The sequence below is a fragment of the Callorhinus ursinus genome, unplaced genomic scaffold (genome assembly GCF_003265705.2).
Source record: "Callorhinus ursinus isolate GAN/ISIS: 27379988/994484 unplaced genomic scaffold, GSC_fseal_2.0 scaffold32, whole genome shotgun sequence".
Lineage (NCBI taxonomy): Eukaryota > Metazoa > Chordata > Mammalia > Carnivora > Otariidae > Callorhinus > Callorhinus ursinus.
Window position 1 is genome coordinate 10778789 of NW_027397094.1, and position 25789 is coordinate 10804577.

The 25789-nt window shown below is 38.3% G+C and overlaps 1 protein-coding gene across 1 annotated transcript in view; it reads right to left on the bottom strand.

Annotated features, from left to right (window-relative positions):
• RYR2 (ryanodine receptor 2) overlaps nucleotides 1–25789 on the bottom strand; it is a 728853-nt gene that overhangs the window by 146871 nt on the left and 556193 nt on the right. Inside the window, exons 51-62 of the mRNA XM_073878937.1 lie at nucleotides 25101–25191; nucleotides 22971–23111; nucleotides 21369–21532; nucleotides 19072–19150; nucleotides 16867–16956; nucleotides 16063–16200; nucleotides 14210–14287; nucleotides 12385–12460; nucleotides 7813–7936; nucleotides 7226–7341; nucleotides 3778–3842; nucleotides 1254–1375 (exon numbers count right to left, since the gene is read on the bottom strand). Coding sequence (XP_073735038.1) covers nucleotides 1254–1375; nucleotides 3778–3842; nucleotides 7226–7341; nucleotides 7813–7936; nucleotides 12385–12460; nucleotides 14210–14287; nucleotides 16063–16200; nucleotides 16867–16956; nucleotides 19072–19150; nucleotides 21369–21532; nucleotides 22971–23111; nucleotides 25101–25191 — 1284 coding nt within the window. The remainder of the gene's footprint in view (nucleotides 1–1253; nucleotides 1376–3777; nucleotides 3843–7225; nucleotides 7342–7812; nucleotides 7937–12384; nucleotides 12461–14209; nucleotides 14288–16062; nucleotides 16201–16866; nucleotides 16957–19071; nucleotides 19151–21368; nucleotides 21533–22970; nucleotides 23112–25100; nucleotides 25192–25789) is intronic.

Genomic DNA, 25789 nt, shown 5'->3' on the forward strand with positions numbered 1-25789 from the left:
ATTGAGTGACAGCTACATCAACAACAACTCTGGGAACAAAGCTGTTGTTATGAAAGGCTGGGGGGTGGGGTGGGGTGTGAGGAGACTTTGCAGTTAGGGCTGCAGGGTGTTTAAAGGTAACTTGATGCCCTGGCATTTTCTAGCTGCTGAGACCCTCCCAGTCCCCTGGGGATGGTGAGCCTGTGAAATGCAGAGGGATGGGCCTCTCTCTCCTGGGGAAAGAAGACCACGCCAAAGGGAGAAGGGGAAGGGGGTTCACGTCTTGGAAAGTAGCCCCTCTCTCCTCTTTTTCCGGTAACAAAGTTGGTGGAAACAAAGTATGCCCCTGGATGGATTCTCTGTTTCCTTAACTATCATCGGTTTTACCAACTTGACAGGAAGATCACTATTTGAGGAAGTTTGCGGCCATTTTTAACCCTGTTGCAATCTTATATCACATGACATCACAGATCACTAAAGTCAAGTCCAAGGAAAGCTTGTATCTTGCTTCGTGTAGGTTACTCACTTTTATATAAATTTTATTTTTCAGACACAATCTAAGGGCTTGGTGTCGATTCCTGTGCGATTTAGTAATACAGAAATAGATTTGCTGAGTAATCGAATCTCACGCGTACTAAATTTTGGCAGAATTCTGCAAACTCAGACTTGAAATACCCAGCAGAATCACAAATCAATCTATGAGGACTACCTAGGTTCAAAGAGAAATGAAGAAAGCATGGCTAAGATACCAGCTTGAGTGGTGTGAGGGCAAAGCTTCAGAAAGTACATATTTTTAGGTCATTTTCTTCCACAAGTGGTCATTATTTTCAAACAAACATCGTAAAAGATAATTTCTGTAAATGGGATTTTACAATCCAGAAAAATGCCTGTATTTTTCAAGATTTTGGCAAAAATAATAGATCCGGAGAAATTTTAAAGGAAGGAATGTGAAAAGCAGCATTTATCACAAATACTAATCCGGACATGCCTCTACTTGTGGATTCTGTACTGGTTGCCTTATTCCTTCCATTCACCATTATATTTAGCAGCAAAAGAGAAGAACTCAACATTTAGAACACATGTATTAACTTGCAGAGAGCATCCTCCTCCTCACAGTGTTTGGATTCCAAAGGGCCAGGGGTCAGGAAGCCGGGGGAGGCGGGGGGGGGGGGGGGGGAATTATACGTGCTCCCGTTTCAAGGTACCCAGCAGCTCTTTCTGCAATGCAAATACACTTCACTCCACAACAGTCTTTATTTTATGTAGCTGTTTACCTAGTCACCATTTCCTTCTCCTTGTTTGATGCATGTCCTCCAGAACAGAGAGGTCTGCTTGCTGCAGATAAGAAGTATAAACGATGGTTTTTGAAATACTGATCAATTAAAGGAAGAACAACCTGAAAGAAAGGAAAAGAGAACAAATCTACACAGTGGGCTGAGGCCCTGGAGCAATCAGAGTTCTATCCACACCCAGCAGGTCACCCAATATCCGTAGCCATGCTAGTCGGCAGGATTTTAGAGCACACCTCTCTTAAATCTCACCCTATCTCCGGTCCCTGTGTGTGTGTGTGTGCGTGCATATGCACATGTGCATACATGAGACAGAACCTGATTATGGGGAATACACCAAATTTTCAACAGTTTGGAATTACTTTCAATATCTTTTTAAAATGAAATATTCTTAGCATTTTCATCTAATGTGGTTCAGTGCCCGATCGGTTCAAAAATAATCAACAACTACCATTTATGGAGTCTCTACTAAGTGTGAAGATCGCAACTGACATACTGGCATTTCATTTTTTCTAGCAACTTCTCTGTATGGCAAGTGTCATCACCCGTGTTTTATAGGGAGTCAACTGAGGTGCAGAATGTGAGCGACTTACTCAAAGTCACGTTGCCCACAACCCACCTCCACGGTGTTCTTACCTGGCCTCTCCCCAAGCCCACTTGCGATTCCTGATTCCTGGATGCTAATGCTGCTGGTCTTTGGCAAATTCCCCCTCTTCACCCTGTATGCTCGCACCACAAGGCTTTGCATATGCCATTCCCTATCCCTGAAATGCTCTTCCCACACCCCATAATCCATTCACTCTACTCCTGCAGACCTCAGCCCAGTGACACTCCCTCAGATAATCCTTCACTGACCTCCTCAACTAGATAAAACCCCCATATTCTGTGTTCTTATAGCATCATTTGCAAAAAACAAAAACAAAACAAAACAAAACACTTTGATTTTGAATTAGTCTCTCTCCATAGAAGTCTATAAGGTATATACAACAGACATTTCTGGGTTTGTTCCCCTTAGTGCCCTCTCCTAGTCTCTATGACCACTCTTGGCTCTGTTTTGTTTACTACTGGATCACTAGCACGCAGGACTTTGCGGGACCTATTAGATCAATACTGGTTAAAAAAAATAAATGAAAAAAGTAATAATAACTGGATCAGCAGTGTTTAAACTCAAGTCTGTCTAACTACATTTTTTTCCTACAACGTGGTATAGCATATTTATATAATAGCAAAATATAAATGTTTTGTAATCTTCCTAGAAAGTTGTGACATTGCTTGAACTTAGTGACTGGCACATAATAGCTACTCAATAAATATGTGAATGAATGAATCATAGAAGAAATTAAACCACATGAAGCATCTGCAAACAAAATCACTACCGGTGCTGAGTACACAGGGCGATACAAGAATGTATCTTAAATGTATGATTAGAGGCCATGAATACAGCACTTGTAATAATTGGCTATTAGGGGCATTACAACCCAGTAGAATAGAATAACTAGCAATATGCAGCTCAAGACAAACTTGAGATGGTTGATACAGATTTTGAGCAGTATACTGAGTGATAAGAAAAGACAAGAGAAATCTCCCTTACAGAAAGGGCACAGTGCTGAAAACATACAATAGAAGCCCAATATTAATCAATTGAAATAACGTGCCATTTTGCAAATGATCTACAGTAACCACCAAATGCAAGTACTTTGAAAGTAAATTGACAGAAAGCATTAAGTCTTCCGGTTAATTGTAGCGTACTGTAAACAGGAAAACTTCCCAAGGGCATTCTGTGTCCATGAGAGTAATCGCTGGGATGTAGTCTAACAGCTGACAGAGGCTAGGCACATAGTACATGCTGTGTAAGTGAATGAAACCAATGTGGAGAATCTGCAACCCTCTGTCTCCTTCCCTTACTAGCGGAAAGAAAGTCATGAATGTGCCAGGCAAAAAGCAGATTACTGATAAATTCTTATTAAATGGAACGAATAATAGAAATGGATCCAGTGGATATATAAACAGTTTATCCTCTCTGATCCTCAGCTTCCTCATCTGTAAAACGAGGACAGAGGTCCCACCATAAAGATTATACGGTAAAGCTTCTACTAATGTAAAACTTTTAAATTTTATAATTTTAAATGAAAAATGCTTTTCCTCCTTATAAAAGAAATGCTCATAATTTTTTTTAAATCATAGCCACCGTCGCATATTAGGAAGTCGATATTTTTCTTCTATGTCATTTGAGAAAAGCCCCCAAAAGGGGAGCTTTGAATTAGACTCCATACAGATGGAAGTGATTGGAGGATTCGGGCAGGAAGAACAGGGAGTTGAAGTATGACCAAGTATCCTGGCAACAAATTTATCCCACATGATTCAAGCAGTTACTTCTGTGCCAGAGAATATTTACTTGCAGAATTCACATTTGTAGACCAGCACGCCCTGGAAAGAGGCAAAGATCTATAGAGTATATTTGGTAAACAAACATACTGAAGCAAAAACAAAATGGGACTGTATACTGTACTTTAGCGAAGAACTTGATTTCCTGTTCGTAAGGGAAATGTTCTCCTTTGCTTCTGCTGCCACCATCTGTTGATGGGAAGAGGGGTTTAGGAACGTGTCTGACTTCAAACATTACAAGATATTCACCCGAAATGCAACAATTAGAACACACTGCTCAATGTGTTATCCCCGTAAACTGAACACAGAAAGGCATCCAAAATATCAAGGCTAACTTCATTCAGCAGGATAATAATTTTTAAAAAGGATTTAAAAAAAAAATACCCAAATCAAAATCAAAAATTTATTGAGGAGAGCCCATACACGGGGTTAAGAGCACACACGCGGGGTAGCTTTATGATCTTCTTGACACGTAGGGGACAAATGGAATGAAATAGAGTAAAAATCCCAGGTCTTCTTCCAGTAAGAAAGAAGCTCACTGGAGTGAGCACAGCCACTACAAACTAAGGAAACAAAATTGGTAACATTTTAACCCTGGCCTCTCATAAAGAGTGTTACTTCTTGCGGTGACTGACAGTTACAATATTACTATACCCAACTAAAAAGCTGCAGGAAGCCAGCTTGGGATGGGAGGGAGGATCACCACCATAGTATGAGATTGGAATATGAACAGGCTGCTCAGGAATAAGGAAGTTCACTTATGTCAACAAGATGATTTCCATAAGCAAAGCAAAGACACCCAAGTTTTCCCCAGGGTGTAGAAAATGATTTCTAGGTTAAGAACTGATTGACCTCATGCATTTAGCTTGGAAGTGGCCTTCTGCACCTCCTTCACGCATACAGAAGGGGCTTCCTGCATATAGAAGAAGTAACGGCAACTATAATAACTGAGATGATATGCAGAACACACCAGAGAGCAAAAAAATTCAGAACTGGATATAAAGTTTTGGTAAAATTTATAAGCGGAGCTTCCTTATTTTATTAAGAATCAAACTGATTTTTGCTTGAAAAAGTTCTTTTGCAAGTAGAAATTAAAGCAATTCGAGATATATTTCATTAAATCTGAGACATGAGTTTGGGATAATTTTTAGGAAATTTAGGTAATATTTTATAATATCAAATACCAAACAATGCTCTTCCCATGAATAAGTAAAAGAAAGTTATGCCTTTTTTATACGCACAGATTTCATTTTTTGTATTGCTTTTACATCCGATCTCTCTCAAGACTATTACGTAAAATGGCTGCATCCATTTAAGGGACTTTCTCATATAAACTATGTCAAGACAGAGTTTTGCACATAGCTAAATATGCTAACATTTCAAGGAATTAAATAGGAAATATCTTTCCTTTTTACACCATTACACATTTTAACGAAAATGCTTATGTGCAAAGTTCTGATGGAGAGAATATGATCTAGATGTAATACAAAAATCAGAAAAAGGCATATGCGTATTCTTACTATGGCCATTAGCCTCAGATGTGTTGCAAGGGCAGTAAATTTAAAGATAAAAGAAGGCATGATAGAAGTTTCACTTGCAGGGACAATGAAAAATGAAAATCAAAATAAATGTAAACAATCCCAACTCTGCGCCTCTAACAGAGTTCTTGGTGACAGCCATCTGGAAAAGGAACATGTGGAAAAAACCTACTTCCTTGGGCTCTACGCTGACCTAGCCTCACTTTCTCCCCAGCATTGGGTTTAGAAGACCCTCTACGCTGTGGAAAGAAAGAAATACGCTAAGCAGGTGAATTTGCAGCCACGTTCTCACCACTCCCTCTACACAAACACTGGTTTATTCAGAAACTTGAATACAATGTGGATAAGACCCAAACACATTTGTCCGTCACATTTCTGCTTCTGTTATCCATGCAGGGTTTAAAAAAAAGTGTTTTTATTAATACTCTGATTTTGCCTTCCTTCTCTCTTGACGTAAGGAAGACCAAATTTGAGTTGCTACTCAGATCAGATACTTTTAAACATGCTTGGGAAATTTCAGTATTTAGCTCTATGCACAAAGGCTTCAAAAATTCACCATGGCCTCATTTTTTTTTAAAACAAATTTCATTAATTGAGACTAATTTGCTACTTTTCAGGGTAACTCATAAATCATATTTTTTTTTTAAAAAAGTCATTGTATGAGCTACAGAGAGATTACGTATTATAAATTAGTTTGCACCGCTGGCTTTTGGGAAAAGATAGTTAAGGAGAAAGCCAAAGTACAGCCCTTGGCTACAGATAAAGAGCAGGCTGAGAAAGGAGGAGGCTCTTTAAGAGAACAATACTCAACTGGAAAATCTTTCCTCACATTTAGGATACAGGAGACCAGGAACAAGAAAATACCAAAGGGCTCGAATTTCTATGAACTTTAATCTGACATGCCAAAAACTAAGTCCTAAATCCTAAGAAAACAGTAGCAAAAAGAGCCCCTGGTCAGGATGGGTTTGTGGAGGATATATTTATTGCTAAGGGATCTAGGACTATGGGCCCGGAGAATGAGGATTAAAAAACAAAAACTAAAACAGAAAAAAAAAGCATGAAAAAGAAAATAAAAAGATAATTACCAGAACACACTTGTTTTTCCAAAGGGGCTATCTTAATCCTTCTATCTTACTACCAACCAGGGGCTGGAACATGATCTGACATGGAGCTCCGTACTTAACCACTCACATTTTAAGTCAATAGTGCTGAGGACAATCATGAAATAAGATATGAGAAGAGGCTGTCTTGAAAATCTGTTCTGAATCTAAGATTTAAAACAAGGAATTCTTGAGGCACCTCAAGGTGGCTCAGTCAGTTAAGCATCTGCCTTTGACTTAGGTCATGATCCCAGGGTCCTGGGATCGAGTCCCACATCGGGCTCCCTGCTCAGCTGGGAGTCTGCTTCTCCCTCTCCCTCTGCCCCTCTTTCTGCTCATGTTCCCTCTCTCTCTCAAACAAATAAATAAAACCTTTTAAAGGATAAAAAAAATTAAACAAGGAATTCTCTTCATACTTCGGTAGCATGGGGTCACATGGGGAGGAGGTCTTCCGTTTTACTTTAACAGGGTAACAAAGTGTTCCTCATCGCAGATACTCTAGTATAAATGTATATCCCGACAAAGGCTAAACTCAAGGCCTTCACACCGCTTAGAAAGTTTGGGGATCCACAGTTTCGGTTTTTATCAAGAGCAGGGCCATTAATTTCATAAGGAAAGATTTAACTGTATCTTAAATTCTGATGTCCATATAGGTCTTTCAAAAATAAAAAATCAATGACAATAAACATTATAAGGAGAAAAGAATGGTATGTTTGATTTTTTTTTTAAAGGTTTCTAAATTTACCCATCCCTAAGAACACGTTTGCCTACTGACTGTTAGATTCTATTTAGTAATAGGATGGGTAGATGGTGTTTATACCGCCAGGGAACAGACCAAAAACAGCCTGGCAGTCTGTGCTGTTCTAGACCCTGATGTTGTCAACATGAAGAATAACAAACACTGGACTGTTAGTAATAGGACGATGGTACCTACCAAACTCCAGGATGTACTGATGGGCTTCATCCACATAGCGAATGAGTTGCTGAAGGAAGCTATAGGCAAATCGTTTCTCAATGGACGGTGTGTCCAATTCCAGGTCCTTGAACCCCCTAGAGCAGCAAAAATGAAATATGGAAATCAGTTCCTACAAAGACTACTGGAAGGTCCAATTTTGCTTAAAAAGTATATATGGTATATATAAAAATGGAAGGTGATCTAATATCCTTGGAGCTAAAGGCAAAAGTGAGATTTAATTTATAAGGAATATCTTGTATCTGATATAAAACTCTAGAGAGTAACTCTATTATTATGCCAAAAAAGTCACCTTTAGAGAAAGAGAGGGTAATTTTCGCCAAAAATTTGTGCCTAAAAGATGGATGAGATTTAACCTAGGTAGTGAAAGGAACCAATCGGGTGACAATCAGCCAAGGGCGTTAGTGTTTCTGATGTGTGTATTTTGAAGATACTATAGTTCTAAGGTTTAAATGGATCACTGAATCATTTTCAGCATTAAATCTGACAGGGATATTTAAACATTCAGTCTTCTTAACAAGAACGTGTAATGGTCGGTGTGCTTTTACCTGGATACAGCATAGCCATTGATCTGCAAGAATTTGAGGATGTCCTGTGCTTTTTCCCTATCCTTGGCTTTCTCTTTGGCTGTCAGTGTATCATAGGGTACCAGCAGGGGATGGTTTCCACCTCCTGAGAGCATGCCGAGACAAGAACACAGCACTGCAATTAGAAAATAATCTGAAATGTGATAGAGTGGCATGTGTAACAGGACCACATTACAGAACTTCTAGTATCTTTCTATTATACACGGAGTATATATAAGTCATATAAGGCTCTTGCCTCTCCAGTGTCTTTAATGTTCTAATTAATTTAGGAAACCCATTCAAAGAAAGACTGTGCATAGGCCTTCTAAGAGGCAATTAAAATACGGATGCGCAGGTATTTGTGGTGTCAAGTTCTGATGACATCTGCAAGCACATGAGAAGGGAGGAGAAGCCGCATTCCCTCTCCATCCAAAGGAATTCTGGATGTGGAGTGTTTAAATACACCCCAAAACATGCACAGCTTGAGCTAGTGAAATTATAAGGCACATTTCAAGGGATAGGCTTCATTTTCCACCCCCAAGAGAGAGAGAAGGAAAAAAATGTCTTAAGTATGGAATTTTTATTTTTATTTTTTTAAAAAGATTTTATTTATTTATTTGAGAGAGCGAGAATGAGAGAGAAAGAGAGAGAGCACATGAGAGGGGGGGATCAGAGGGAGAAGCAGACTCCCTGCTGAGTAGGGAGCCTGACGCAGGACTCGATCCCGGGACTCCAGGATCATGACCTGAGCCGAAGGCAGTCGCTTACCCAACTGAGTCACCCAGGCGCCCCAAATATGGAATTTTTAGTATGCTTCCCAGATCAAACAGTACTTTAGAGTCACATATTCCACACAAAACCTATACTTACGTGCTAAGTTAAAAGTGAATCTCTCTTAAATGTCTAATAAGACTAGCATACATACTTGACTGATTAAAAATTTTGGCAAGCATCTAGGTTTCCAGTTTACCTATTTTAGTGAAAAGTACAAAAGAGCATCCTTTTAGATTTAGAAAATATTGAACTTTTTAAAAAACGAATACTGAAAAATGTCTTTATAAAATTACGGACTTTGTAAAAATTTCTGTAAAATTTATAAAAGTTTCAGAACATGTGCTGGTAATTCCAGATGTAAAGATCTGATGAGCGGTGTGCCCCAGGTGTAAAGTTTATAAAACACGTATGGGAATATATTTTCAACAGGATGCTGAAATTCCTGGAAACCAAGCTGCTAATGGGAATTCCAGAAAAAATACCTAAAAATAAATATTTGATTTGAATTGTGGGGACAACATAGAGCCTATTAGATCAGCGTCCAGTATGACGTTGCCGGGAGCCATTAAAACAATCACAAATAATGAATTTGCCTGACGTGTGAAATAAGCAATCAAAAAGGCAAAGGAGAAAATGCCACATTTCCCTGGAATTTGCTTGGACTGAGAGTTCCATCTACAGAAATGCAATCGCGCACTGAGCTTTCTCACCATTAGGTGACACTATAGTGTCATAAATGCAAAGAACAGTCTGCCACTACCAAGCCAACAAACACTAAACACATGAAGGATCCGCCAGTTATTTTATAGTCTGGTATTAATGGTATCGAGTATAACGCAATTGTTAGAAGACAATAGAAACCAGCACTCTGCAAAGAGCAAGAAGGATAAAGAATACATTATTAAGCACACCGAGAACAGATTTGACCTCTACCATAATCAAAGATGTAACAGGATGTTTTATGAAAAAAAAATTGTAAACCAAACATCGAATTTAATCCTGCAATCATCTCCTATTTTGAACTCCACTATTGCATTTAGTTCTTTATTCCTAGAAAATTATATTAATTTGGCAACCACAGTGATTTGGGAGTCAGATACCAATACCAGATAATCAAGGAAGGAGAGAGAGAGAGAGAGAGAGAGAGGGTGAGAAAGAAAATAAAAAGCCCAGGATAGGTGGAAACTAAAGTATGCAGCTCCTGAACAGATTCTTTTAGATGTCTAGGTGTGTGATTGTAAATTGTAAATGACTGTAAAGGTAAATGACTTTCTGTTTCTAGCTGTCTCCTTGTTCCTGACTTCCTGTACTTCTCTCCTGCTGTTCCTTCCTCCATCCCTCCCTTCCTCACTTACACACACACACACACACACGCACGCACACGCAGGCACGCACATGGCAGGCACCAAGACAGGGACCGTGACTGGCACCTGAGGACACAGGTTGGTGTCAAAGTCCCCAGGGGAGAGAACAAATTTGAGAAAAGACACAAGTCGTTTTTTTCCTAAAGCTGTCCACAGCCTCTCGCTTATCTTCTTCCTAAGACTCATCTCTCCGACTGTTGTTAGTCTCAACAACCAAAAGCCAAGATTCAGTGCTGTATATTCCAACACCTTTCCTCCTGGTCTGCTGTTTTGGTCCTCAACCACTCACTTTCTCCTTCAAAAGGGGAAGGTTATGTGGAGTAAGAAGATTAAAGGTTTTGAGGACTAACATCACCACCTCACCGTTTGGCCTGACACACCCACGCTTGTCTCCTAACCACGCAGTCTGAATCTGGACCAATACAAGTTGTCCACAGAGGTCTGGACGTCTCACAGGCAGCATGCCTTCAGGAAAACACTGGCTGTGGGACACCTAATGGCTGGCTCAGAAATTGACCAAGCCATAGTGACTGAAACCTACTTGGAAAAAAAGAGAATAGATTTTTTTTCATGTCATCAGCTCATGTGAAAAATAGGGATTTTGTTTACTAGTCATGTGGACAATGCTCCTTCAAGAATTCCACTAAGCAAAACTCTATGCCACTATGACTCAGCTAGCCATCCCTCCATCCATCCATCCGTCCATTTAACAAATGTTCATGGAATGATTCTAGAAAAATAGGCCTAGCCCTAAGTCAAATTTTGCAGTAGCCAATTGTGGTGTAAGAAATCCTCTCTGTTCCCAAAATGTCCATCAACAGATGAATGGATAGAGAAGATGTGGTACACACACACACACACACACACACACACACACACACACACACACAATGGAATATTATGCAGCCATCAAAAGGAATGAGATTTTTGCCATCTGCAACGACGTGGATGGAACTGGAGGGTGTTATGCGGAGTGAAATAAGTCAATCAGAGAAAGACATGTATCATATGACCTCACTGATATGAGGAATTCTTAATCTCAGGAAACAAACTGAGGGTTGCTGGAGTGGTGGGGGGTGGGAGGGATGGGGTGGCTGGGTGATAGACATTGGGGAAGGTATGTGCTATGGTGAGCGCTGTGAATTGTGTAAGACTGTTGAATCACAGATCTGTACCTCTGAAACAAATAATGCAATATATGTTAAGAAAAAAAAAAAGAAGAAGATAGCAGGAGGGGGAGAATGAAGGGGGGTAAATCCGAGGGGGAGACGAACCATGAGAGACGATGGACTCTGAGAAATGGACTGGGGGTTCTAGAGGGGAGGGGGGTGGAGGATGGGTTAGCCTGGTGGTGGGTATAAAGGAGGGTACATTCTGCGTGGAGCACTGAGTGTTATGCACAAACAATGAATCATGGAACAGTACACCAAAACAAATTATGTAATATATGGTGATTAACATAACAATAAAAATTTAAAAAAAACTAATGATGTAATGTATGGTGATTAACATAACAATAAAAAAATTAAAAAAAAAAGAAATCCTCTCTGTTCATTTCCATGACCGACTCTAATTTGTGCTACTCTGCTTCCTAGTGTTTGGTACATGGTACCATCCTACAATATCACAGCTATACTTTTCACCCTGAAATACCCCAGACCTTCAAAACTATCTCCCATATATTTTTACCTATGCCAACAAATAAGAAATAGAGTTTCTTGGTGCCTAGAACTACACAGTAAATATTACAAAAGTAACAGAAGTTATGGTCCTGATCTTGAGACAGTTATATTCTCGGGGGGGGGGGGAATAGAAGTCCATATAGGAAGTAATCAGAGGTGTGCACGTGCATGCACACACAAAATCATGTTTATAGACCAATACTGAATAAATAACAATGAACGAGATCATCGGTGTAGGAGGCACTAGACTGAAGAAATGATTTATGCAAATAAGTTAAAAAAAGATTTGAGAAATTACTAAGAATATTTAGTCATTTTAGTATGTAAGAAAAACAGAAGAGAAAAGCAAAAGCATGTAAGAGACAAGAACATGACTGGACTGACCAGAAGTGGAAAGGGATGATGTAAGGAAAATATTCAAGTTAGGGATAGAAGTCAGTGAGCAAGGTCTAAGTAATTCACAGAATACCTTGAATGTTAGGACGAGAAACCAATATCTACAAGCTAAAATGTGTAAGAGAGAGCCATCAGAATTCTGAGACATGAAGAAATGTACACTTGCCATCAGGTAATTATGGAATTTCCACCTGAAACTGTTACAGGCATATTTGAACTGTTCTAAGAAAACAAATGTATAATAAGTTCTCATTCTAAAAAGACTGTTTTATCCATTTCAGAGATTCACAGAGTCGCACTCTGATTGTTTTTTAATCAGGATTTTTAGAAAACATTACCTTTGGATTCCAGTTCCAGTTTCTTTTTCTTTGCCCAAATATTATGGTAGTTTTCTGCCATCATTTCTGCCATAGCCTTAAATGAACGAAATATTTAGCAAATAAGTTATAATTTAAGGAGTAGAAATAGAGGACTTTGCTTGCCAATATGTAATATCATAACATACTTTAAATTAATAAATCATAGCTTGTCAGTGCTAAAATACCTCTGAAAGATAAGTGAACACAACTCTTAGTTGGAATCTAAATCCCAGATAATTCTACCAGCCTGTGAAACCACGCAGTAGTAAATGGCAGAGGTGATTTGATGGGAATGATTCTTGTTATTTGTAATGTTCAAGGACACAGGTTTTATTAATTCAATAATGAAACTTCAAATTAGCAGTGAACTTTAACAAAAAATCTATTTATTTACAAGTTCTTATTGTAATCTCCAAAGCTTTAAAAGACAATCTAAACTTTACTAAACAATGAATGCAAAGAACTAGAGGGACATTCTAGAGTCCATGTCTGTCCCAAACTTGGGGAGAGACCAGACAACTCAGACAAACCACATTAACCTTTCTGTGGACTTTTGCTTTTTTTTTTTTTTTTTTTTTTTATTTGAGAGAGAGAGAGAATGTGTGTGTGCAGGGGGAGGAGCAGAGGGAAAGAATCTCAAGCAGACTCCCACTTGAGTGGGGAGACCAACGCAGGGCTCGATCTCACAACCATGAGGCCATGACCCGAGCTAAATTCAAAAGTCAGACACTTAACAGACTGAGCCACCCAGGTGCCCTTCTGTGGCCTTTTGCTTTTTGATAAGATTGCCTCTCAGATTCTTTTTCCCTTTTGATTTTCAAGTTAACTATCTCATTTTAAGATATCCATCCATACAGGAGCATCAGGCAAGCCAAACAGTGGAAGATAATTAACATGACCTACGACATAGGGTTTGCCTTTACATATTTATTTCTCTTGGAATAATACTAACAATACCAATATTGTTGTTTGATCATTATGTCAACCTGTCAACTTCTGATCCAGGACAACACATTTTCTTTTACTCAAAGCAGCCATTTCAAAGTATGTTCCTTAGGGACAAAGGAGAACAGATACACCTATGGATGGAACAGGCAGAATGCCACCAGTTTAAAATGACTTAAAAGATACATTCTTTAATGAGTAACTGTGGTTACTGGATAAATGACTTAAAATTCACATTGTTTAATGAGTAACTGGATAAATGACTTAAAATATACATTCTTTAATGAGTAACTAAGGTTACTGGATAAATGACTTAAAATACACATTCTTTAATGAGTAACTGCGGTTACCCTTAAGCAGAGCATTACTAATTCCTTATTTACTCTCTTTTCACACACAACTACTTCATTATAGGAGGATTTTTTTAATAGACATTATCTTTAAGGAAAAGAAATTATCTAGAGGAAACATCCTAGAAAAAGTTATATCAACTTTAAAAGCAATTAAGAAGTTAAGGTCCATAATCTATAAATTCGATAGACCCTTTATATGATCACCACATTCAAATAATTCATGAGGAAAAATATGGGAAGGAAAGTGTTACAGTATGCTTTTTAAAAAATGAACTTTGCAGGATACTTTTTAAAAATATATTTTATTTATTTATTTGATAGCGCACAAGCGGGCAGAACAGCAGACGGAGAGGGAGAGAGAAGCTGACTCCCCGCTGAGCAGGGAGCCCGATGCGCGGCTCGATCCCAAGACCCCGGGATCATGACCTGAGCCGAAGGCAGACGCTTCACCAACTGAGCCACCCAGGCGCCCCTGCAGGATACTTTTAAAAGTCAATAATACTTACGTGCAGGTCTCTGGACAGTGTGACATTGCTCATGTCAATGGCTCGGGGGCTATAACCATGCGCAGCATCTACAGAAACCTAAACGATTTATGTGAAAAAAATGGAGTCTAATTAAAAAACCCAGTGGAGACTTAAGACAAACGTCAGAAATGTGGGACAAATAAACCTCCACGTGTAATGTGTCGTCAGCTGAAACTGGCAAGTATATCTGTACAAACTTAGTTCACAAACATATCTAGCAAATTAAATCATGTTTGGGTGTCTGATCATTTCCATTGATGACTGAATAATACATCCCAACATCTCAGGGACTGCCAATCCCAAAAGCTAATGGTCAGAATTCAACAAACTGTGCAAAGAATCCAAGATTCTGAAACATTACCTTCGTCAAAGGATCCCTGTATTCTTCAGTTTCTCACAGATTCGAATTGGCTGCAATAAAATTTACTCTTCCTCATGCAAACAGTAATTAATCAAAGAGGGCAATATCTACAAATGTCTCAATGGGCCAAATGTTAAGACAAAATACAACCAACTCTTTAATTTTAAAAGTAGTCAGTAGTCAACGATTAACAAAGTTATCCCCAACAGCAAGGAAACGTAGTTTCTGAATTTTGGCAATTTCTGAATTTTGGCATTTTTTAAAAATGAAACATATCTTTTCATCAACTCTAAGGCTTCTCATACTGTCTTGTGTTCTTTTTTTTTAAGGTTTATTTATTTGAGACGTGGGTTGGGGGAAGGGCAGAGGGAGAGGGAGAAGCAGACTCCCCGCTGAGCAGGGAGCCCGATGCGGGGCTCGATCCCAGGACCCTGGGGTCATGACCTGAGCCGAAGGCAGACGCTTAACCAGTTGAGCCACCCAGGCGCCCTACTCCCACTTCCACCCATCTCAAGGTCTTTTAACTTTTTTTTAAATTTTTTATTGTTATGTGAATCACCATACATTCCATCATTAGTTCTTGATGTAGTGTTCCATGATTCATTGTTGGTGCATAACACCCAGTGCTCCATGCAGAACGTGCCCTCCTCAATACCCATCACCAGGCTAACCCATCCCCCACCCTCCTCCCCTCTAGAACCCTCAGTTTGTTTTTCAGAGTCCATCGTCTCTCATGGTTCCTCTCCCCCTCCGACTTACTCCCCTTCATTCTTCTCAAGGTCTTTTAACTTTGATCGTACTGGGAAAGCCCAAGTAAAACAGTACTTTCATAAGATTCCAGCAACTGGGGATCATCTTTGGGAGATTCTGCCTAACACAACATCTATAATCAAATTCTTGTTCTGACCTTGTCATGTCCGAGGCCTGCTGTGTTCCCTACCTTACCTAACATAACCACCCACCTGGCCGGCCGGCCCGGATCCATGGCTATCGCCTTGGATTACTCCTCCTCATCCACAATCCTCTATCAGACAGTCACAACATTCTGTCTTTTCTACTTCAACAGTATCTCCAGGACATATCCACTTCCCTCCATTCCCATTATCTTTGCTCTAATTCCGATATTTACTACTTCTGTTTTGTTTCACGGGATGTCTACAGTATCTCCCAAGGAATCGGCCTTTCTGTCTTCAATCTCCCCCTTCTTTAATTCATTCCCCATTCTGTCATCAGAACTGTATTTCCAAAATGTGTGTTATTCTCCAAATTTTTCCGCTATACAGGAAAAATCTGCGGACGTAGGCTGAGCCATCCTTGCCTCAGTATTTCCTGTAGCACCAAGCCATACTTCATCAACCCCACAATGACGAAACGATTCCTAGTTTCGCAGATACCCTGGCAAATGTATGTCTTAAAACTGATAAAAACCAGAATTAGACATGAGCAGTGGATTCACCAGTGTGGTGCTCACCTGACTTGTCTGAGAAATGCGACGCGTGCGGTTATAGAGCGCCATGCTGTCTCCCTCCCGTGTTCTCTCAATCCTCCAACCCCACGCCAACATGGTTTTTAAAGACTCTTTGATTGGCCAGCGATAAATTTCTTTTTCCTAGCGACAAAAAGAAAGAGGAAAAACAAAAGGGCGTGGGTGTGATGAATCCGAATGAAACTAAAAAATCTGAAATAGACTGCCTCTACTTATAAAGAAAAAAAGATTGGCATTGTTTATTTAAAAATGAAAAAGTAAAGTAAAATCTCTGAAAAGCAGAGTGTGAGCTGAGACTTAGTTTGACTAAGACCGCTAAAGAGGGATCCCAGCGTGGAGGTTAATTGCCTTTAGTTTCCCTACTTCTGATACTTTAGATAGAAACTAAAAAGGAGAAACAGTGCCAGATTATATGATATGCATGTGAAGGCTTTTCCATCATCTGAATAAACAGACAAGAATAACTCTTGCTCCATAAGCACCAAGCTACAAAGTCCTTTTCACCTCATTTGTCAAGATACTGACTGTTCCTCCTAATAAGCAAAATACATGAAAACTTATAAATAACAATCATTGTAAATATTACTTCATTATCCCTCATCAAGAAACTCTTAAGCATGATAAGAATATTTTCTAAAGTCCTTAAAAATATTGGGGAGGAATAAAAATAAAAAAAAGGGACAGAAAAATATTGCGAGAATAACCTCATAATTTACATAATTCACATAAATTGCATAATAAAAATGCAAAATAAATTAAACTACATATCCAAAAAAAAAAAACCCTCACCTTTTCAGATAATAGTTTATATGGCTTCATTAATGGTTGAACTTTAGATGAGTCTGAATATATTTCTCCATAAATCCATCCATTTGCCAACTTAAAAAAAAATCATCAAAATTATTTACACAGATTAGTTTTTTTTTTAAAAAAGATTTTATTTATTTACTTGACACACAGAGAGAGATAGCGAGAGAGAGAGAGGGAGAGAGCACAAGCAGGGGGAGCGGCAGGCAGAGGGAGAAGCAGGCTTCTCGCATGAGCAGGGAGCCCGATGTGGGGCTCGATCCCAGGACCCCGGGATCATGACCTGAGCTGAAGGCGGCGGTTTAACCAACTGAGCCACCCAGGCGCCCCTATACAGATTAGTTTTTGAGAGTGTAGGTGTGCATGTGTTTAAGTGTATTTGGTAAAATAAATCTAAAATAAACTAAGACATTAAGGTTTGATTTCCACCCAGCATAAGTCAATATAAAGATTTCCATCCTAACCAGTATTATTTTTGAGGAAACACTGAGAGCAATTCTTCTCATCCAAAGATTAAACACACCCAGTCTTCCTTAAACAGACCCAGGTCTGTGATTCTGTCATAAGTACTCCCCCCAGGAGCAAATTACGGGGTGCATGGCCCCCATCATATTGATTCTGCCACATCTTGGGACCCTCCACCTGAGATGCTCTTTTTATTATTTTTTAAAATGTTTTTTTGAAATGCTCATTTTAAACAGGAAAACTGGATTATTCTGCTTTATGTGGAAGCTTCTCTGAATAATGCTACCTGTTTTGTCTGCTCCAGTATTCAATCATCTCTCAACACATTTGTTCCATGTTATTTTGCCCATATACATATTCTGTATCCATCACCGTTTCCCTATCTCCTCTCATATCTGCCTATGGAATCTGAGTAACTGGACTGGAATTGCTCAGGACAGCCTACCTGGACATTTCCTGTCCATCACCACCAGCTCAGTACCCAACATAAAAGAGAAGTCTTTACATAAAAGAGAACTTAACTCATACTGACTCACCTCATAAGTAAACGAGTGAACAAAGTGAAGGAACCACACATTTATCAAACCAAAAAGAGGGTTTCTTAGGAGAAGGAGACGGACTGGTTAAGGCAAGAACTGAAATTGAATAGAAAGTCTAGCAGGATGACACGGAGCTGCTGTACAAACTCCTCAGAACCTGTGATGTTTGACCTTCACGCCTCCAACAGTGCATGCTTCTCTTAGATTCCTGCATCCTCAGCTCAATTTCTCTGACAAACCTTCACAGTTATCATCTCTCAAATTTAACCAGCCTCAACATAGTGTGACTACTCAGCCACAAGCTTTCTTTTGGAGAATTTCATGGTAGGTAGGACATGTGTTACTTATCTCATTTGCTTACATTATTTATTTTTTTTTTTTTTGACAACACAGACATGTCATCTTGCCATGTGATTTATCCTTAGGGACCTACAGATCTTCTGGGTAGTAAGACACACAACAGAGGAGAAGATGTAAACACTCAATTCGAATCAATAACTTTCAAGGTTTTATCTAATATAAAATTATATATATAGTCAAAGTTTCTTTAAAGGATTTCTGATGCAGAGTCACCTTTTCAGATAATAGTTTCTATGGTTTCACTAATGGCTGAACTTTAGATGAGTCGGAATATGTTTCTCCATAAATCCTTCCGTCTGCCATGATTATTACTTGTACTTATGATTTTTACTTTGTACTCCCATAAACAATGTGTTTAGAAACAATATTTATGACTTAATACAATTTTTATTCCTAAAACTGTGCTTAAGAACAAATACTTTTTTTTTTTTAAGATTTTATTTATTTATTTGAGTGGGGGAAGGGGCAGAGGGAGAGAATTCTCAAGCAGACTCCCCACTGAGCACAGAGACAGGCGTGAGGCTTGATCTCACAACCCTGAGATCCTGACCTGAGCTGAAACCAAGAGTCGGTTGCTTAACTAAGTGAGCCACCCAGGCGCCCCTTTATGAACAAATATTGTTATTCATATGTATATTACACATGTGTTAATGGCAGAACTGACTAAATACTGTATCAACAAATCATAATTAAATGTTCTTTCTTAATCTAGACACAGCTTTCACTTTAAAGTAGAAAACTGTCATGGTCAGAAATATTTGAGCAGTGACTCGTCATTAGGCACACTCAGTACTGAGTTAGAATGTGATACTCTGACTTTTACCTTGTCCATTGACCATTTGTCATGAGAATGTTCCGCATATTTGTTAATGAAGTATTCCAACTTCTCAGGAATTGTAATACTATGAGAAAAATAAAGGAAAAAAAGCTTGATTTTTATAGGATTTACAGGAAATCATACCAATAATTTACTCACAGCTTATGACTGCCCAAATCCCACTCAATGCACAACTGTTAAAAAATTATCTTAACAAGGTATTACTTTTCCATAGTGTAGGAACAAAGTAAAACGCAAGCCGTAATGTTCTATCTGCTTATCTTATATTAATCCATACATTATTATGGCTCCACATAAGTTATATATGGTAAAAATTATATATAATATAAATAAAAATAATTAAATTATATTCAAAGATAAGGACAATAGATTATACCAAAAAAAATTTAAAACCAGAATCAAGATACAGTTTGACTCAATGAGCTTAAAGACATACTTCTCTTCTATATTCATTCTTTGAAGTTATTCTCCCTTTTTGACTTCAGTCTTGTCTACAACAACTGTAAGTGGGTAAAAGATGGCTGAAATCTGGTTACATTTTTTAAATGTACTAATATTTTAAATTAATGTCCCACAACTGGTGATGTGTTAATGATTTTAAACTTCATGGTCTACATATAACATTCTAACTGTTGTTAATATGGATTATAGTGAAAAGTAACCTACTCATACTCTATGATCTTAACGCTTATTTTTTATTCCTTTCATATTTAACTAATATTTGATCTCTTGAACAGATGTTGAGTGCATGCAAGTGATAACCCAGTCTAATGGTAAATATGGGACTTGGAAATATTAAATATATTGATGAACGGACTATTAAATATACAAACACATATATATATTTCCATTCACACACATAACTTATTAACACAATTAACATTGAGAACTGAACTCTAAATAAAACCTAGCATAATGAGATGGTTTACTGTTCTTTTTCAACAATGTTATTGGTCAGTGATTGAACTACAGGACACAGACATACTTAAGAAACGATATATAAAAATCACAAAGATGTAGAAATGATTGATATCACTAAGTAAACCTAACCTGGTAAGAATTCCCCGAAGGGGCAAGCCTTGGTAAATGACTACACATGCCCAACAGTTGTTAATTAATTAGATTTAATTAATCAACACCAAGACCATGACATGTTTGGATATTATTTTAAAATCCTGGATTATATTGTATGTTAGCAAACCACACACTTACCCATGTAGGAACTGAGCATGTGATAGTCTGATTTACTTACATTGGAAGAGATACAAAGGATCAATCACATAAGCCAAATACTGGGGGGTAGAGTCTTTTCTCACAGGACTGTCATCAAATACCAAACATGCAAATGTAAGGCATTATCCAACTAATGGCATACCACTCGGGTTGAAATTTTGATCGGTTATGGAAGCTCAACCAGCCGGGGGCCACCCAGAAGCCTAAAAGTTGAACTCCCAAGCAAATTCAGACGCTGTGGATGGTAGCTACCCAAGTGACTACCTTGCTAACCACTGATCTTGCGGAGTCACCATGGAATCGATAAGATAATGTAGCATGAAGAGTCAGCTCTCCTCCCCAATGGGAAACCATGGTCCTACTCAAAGACAGTAACAACAAAAATGCTGAGACTCCCAAACACCTGAAGTACTGAGACATCCCACTTGCAAAATGATTTGCGCAACTAAGTACGAGTAAGAAGTTTTATAATGTTAAGTAACATTTTATCTGTGGCTAAGGTTGTCACAGTGTGTTCTAACTATATGCTCAATTTTCCACCAATATTCTCATTTGATATTCCCTGGAATCTCATGCTTTGCTTTATGATGCTGAACATCGGCTACTACCCCTAGGCTTCACTAGATGTACATGGTGGAGTGACTTCCCGCAGCTCAGAGGACCAGCTTTGCCCTGCGTGCTGGTATCACCCCCAGTCAAAGACAATAGACAGAGGTTGGCTGCAATTATTAATAAACATTCAGGGTAAATTTTCAACTAAAAATATAGCTGATATGCTTTCTTGATTCTCGTTATTGTAGATATTACCATGTGGTTACATACAGAGAATCTGGGTTGAGTATCCTAGAAGGTAGATCTTGTCTACTTCTGATATTTGTATAATCATTATTGGTACTACCATCATTTCGTCAAGTAAAGGGACCCCTATCAAAAGGATACCAATTCAAAGGGGGCATGGATTAGAGAAAGTTCACTTTAGTACCTTATTCAATTTCAGACTTCACACATCATTTACAATAAAAATCTGCTGCAATAGAAAGAGTCCATACTTTGAGGTATCAACAGGTTGTGGGTTAAAGTTCCCTTCAGAATCCATTGATGACTGTTTTTCCATCATACTGACATAATTTGACTCCATGTAGTCTGGAGGCAAAGCTCCCGCAACTGCACTCAGGCAAGGCAGTGCCAGTTTGAAAAGTTCTTGTTCATATTTCTGAGAAGAAATGGAGGACCAGAAAAAACAAACAAACAAACAAACAAACAAAAACACCAAAACACAAAAAACCTGTATTACTATTGAGCAAAATTTGTCAAAATGTTTGCTGTGGCTGGCAAGATGTTTTAAGAGAAAATCAGAATGACCCTAGGCTAACTCAACTCCCTCACAGATTCTTTCTCTAGCAAATCGAACATAACATTTCACAGCCTGAAATCCCACCAGACAGGAGAGAGGCTGAAGTCAGATTTACTGCAGTTGCCACTTAAGAAGAAAATCTTTGCTTCTTCAAGAGTTTTTCTCCAATATTTTATGAAATAAACCTGAATATTCTAAATGTGTAACATGTCTTTACAACACAATTTCAATCAATAGCATAATTATAGAAGATTGCTACACCATATTATAAAGACTATACTTGAAACACACATAAAAGGACATTCCAGAGAGTAAGAAATTTAAACAGATCTGTATCACATTACAAAGGTATGAAAAATAGAATTCTAAACTAAGAAAGAAATTCTATAGGGAATATGCACAATCAAAATTTCTGGGAAGTGTTATTTGTATATTAATTACATAAGTGATTAAATTTGTATTTATATTTTTAAAAAAATATTATTTAAAAATTATCTCACTTTAAGTGTTCAGTTTTAAATTAATGTTGTAAATCCTTCTAAAACGGCCTCCTACGTATTATTTTAAAAGGACCCTCAGTTTACCAAAGGCAATTCAGTGACAAAAAGCATCAAGATGTAGCTTCCAACTGTAATCTCGAGTGAACTTCACTCTATTACACAGCAAACTTCTCGATATCCTGCTCCAGTTGCTTAATAATGTCTATCCAGGAGTTCAAACTGATTTTGATTAATCATTTAAGCAGAAGCATACAAAGCACCCTGTTCTGATTTTCCCTGAAGAACTAGCCCCACCCCCAGCCTTGTGAAAATATATAAACTATTCTTTATAAATATACCAACTCATACAGAATATTGCATATAGAAAGCAACACGGAGTGGAGTGACTTAAATCTCCATAGCAGCAAAGTGGGAAAAGCCAGTAAGGCCACTGGGATATTATAATTTTATGAAATTGCATATTTTTATATTTGATTGTACTTCTTCATGGTTTTTAAGATCCGGGTGACTAGGGAGGGTTTGAGTCCAGGTAAGTCCAAATCATCAGAAACTCAACCATGTCCATGATTTCCTGAAATGCTTAGCCATTTTAAGTTCTGAAGGTGTTACGATCACAAGGAACGTGTTACCATAATGATTACCAAAATTAAATATAAATTGTATTCTCAACATTTGTTGGACATTAAAAGAGGAAAAAGAACTATCTAAGTCTTAACAAGTAAAGATAATATTCCACTAGGAATATTTATAGCTTTTAAATTATTGCATCACACAAAGTCCATAAAATCTTAAATCACCTTTTGAGATAGGGCGTCAAAAATGCCCCAAAACAACTTTCTTGATAAATGAAGCTCTTCTTCAGAGGCAGCTCCAAAGTTCCCCCACCCTCCAGGCAGGCAGTAATATTTCCAGCATCTTTCATAATGATTTGTCAGCAGCTATGTGAGAAAACAATTATAAAAGCAATGAGTGAAAGATACCTTTTATATTTTTCCCCTTTCTTCCCATTTGACATTCAAATGCCACGTAATAAGGTCAACTGAAACAGAACTGCTCAATCCCGTATGAATTCGTCTGGAGAACACTATTTACCTTTTATACCATGCCTCTTTGAAATATAACACTGAGCACAGTATGAGGACCCAATGCCCAATTTAACACATAAGTGCGCCTTGAACAGCATTCTTTATGAGGTTGGTTATTGACGTATCCCTGAGTCCTGTATTAGTTGCTATCATTTACTCAGTTTTATGAATCGCGATCCTCTGGATATGCACATCTGCACTTAATGAAAGGACTAATGTCAGGGTGACCCAGAGGCACAAGGAAGTATCTCTAGGATACAGCACCTGAAATGTACATTCTAAGGGAAATCTACCTCTGAATATTTTTGCTTCCTTTTTGCCAATCCTTAATCACCACACTTTAGGCTTTGCTTCAGAACTTAACATCTCTAAGTAAACTTCCCAAACTACTCCATTTCAGTAATTTCTTTACCTATCTTTCTTTGGTGGTTATGGATGCTAAATTTCTTATCTTGCCAAGTGTCTGTGTTCATCTTCAGTTTTCCTCTGTCTACATTTTGTTTGTTTAGGACTAAACTGTAAGTTTAAAGACAAGGATAGGATCTTCTAATTCTTCTGTAGTTCTTGAGTAATTCATTTTTGATCTTTAAACTAACAAATATTCACAACTACTTGCTGAATTAATAAAATTATCTTATGAATCAACTACAAATTTTGGGACTCTCTTTTCTGTAACTGAGGGAACTAGATCAAAAAGGATTGATGTTATTAAAACAAACTACATCTCTTACTAGAGAACTACTTACACACACACAATTTAGAAATCTCAAATGATGAAATGTTAAGAACTAATGTGTTTGGATTAACTTGGAAATATCTACAACCTAAAAGAGTTTATCACATAAAGTAATACCATCTCTTTTTTCAGGTAACTTCCAGCTCATTTGTAGGAAGAAAATTTTGTATGGGAAGAGCTCTTCTAGAGGACAAAAACTGTAAAAATGGGATTTTCAGCAAGGATATCATTTACTCTGCATCATTCATTAATCTAAATTTATTAAACCAAGATGAATTTTCAGGGAGAAAGACTTTATTTGCTAAATATCTAGGGAAGCTTAGAGTAACAGCAGCTCAAAAAACTGACTCATTTATATCTCAAACTTCTTTTTTCCAGCACTGGGTGGCCATGAGGAAAAACGAGGTTTACCAGATGACAGCGCAGAGAAGCTACCCGTAAAAGAGTCCATTACATGCCTATGACCTCCACACACAGACCATGCTATTAGATGTACTGGGACACACCGAATATTCTAATCCTAAAACTGGATTGCAAAATTAGATGACAGAAAAATATTCTCAAGTCAGTAAGACAGTACGAGACCCGTTCATTCACGTACAGAATAATGAAGCCAGACAAGAGAAAATGTCAGTGATTCTTCCATACCCGGTGACAAACTGTAACTGCAGAGACACAGAGGTTATCTTTGAACCCTAAGACATAACATTTGGAAATTGCCATGTGATTACCGACTTAGAAAGTGGGTGTTTTTGAAAGCCTGCTCTCTATCCCCGAAGGCTGCTAATATTTCAGGCCACACCTATTACATGTTTTCTACCCTAAAGAACACCTTGGCTCATGTTTTCTTTGTTCCCCATTTTTCCCATTGATTTCCATCGCCATTCACCTACAGGAAATCAATCTTAGAACTCCTATGATCTTTTAGGACTTATTGTATTGTGATGTACACATTTCTCAAATTTATATGCCCACTTCCAAGAATTGGGAGAAATTTTCCAGCATTGAAAATCAAGCCTGGTGTTTCTAAGAGCTGTACATACTGTAAGAGGAGAAAAGTCAGAGGACCCAGTAATCACCTAACTACAGCCATTTCCTCTACTTACCTTAAGAGGCATCTTTGCATGTTCATTTAATAATGGCACGTCAAATACTAATCTTCGGAGTAAGTGCTGCATCATAGAAGGTCTCAACTGGCTGGTGGGACAAAGTTCATTTTAATAATGAAGGGCGATGTCTCTAAACTAAGGAAATAATTCATGAGACTAACTTCTATAAGCCAAGAACCTGTACCTACATCTCTCTTCAGATGGGGTTAATGAGGTGTCCCCAATCCAAAGATTAGCCCACCACTACACAATTTTATACAAGGCTACATTTCCAACTCCTCTCTATCACCCAAGATCTGAAGCCCACTCCTTATTTGCTTCCGATGTTCCTCTTCTCCCTTCACTTCCCAACCACCCACCACAATAGGCCCTACTGTTTCCTGAGACCCTTGACTCCAGCAATTACAGTAAGCGCTTCTTCCCTCACTCCATTGGCCAGGAAGGGTCTTCCGTGACGGAATTAGAAGCAAACACAAGAGGGTGTGCGGAAACAGGAGGGAGGGGGAAAAGGCTGAGGCAGAAATCTGGCCAGAGGAGGATGGGAAAGAAAACTCACACACATCTATTGTGTCAGGTCATCCTGAATGCTTCACCTCCTTTAAGAAGTAGATAAACTCTGTGATAGTGACTTTGGTCTCATTTTACAGAATGTTAGCGTCAGGGGAGTCAGAGACATAACCCTCTCA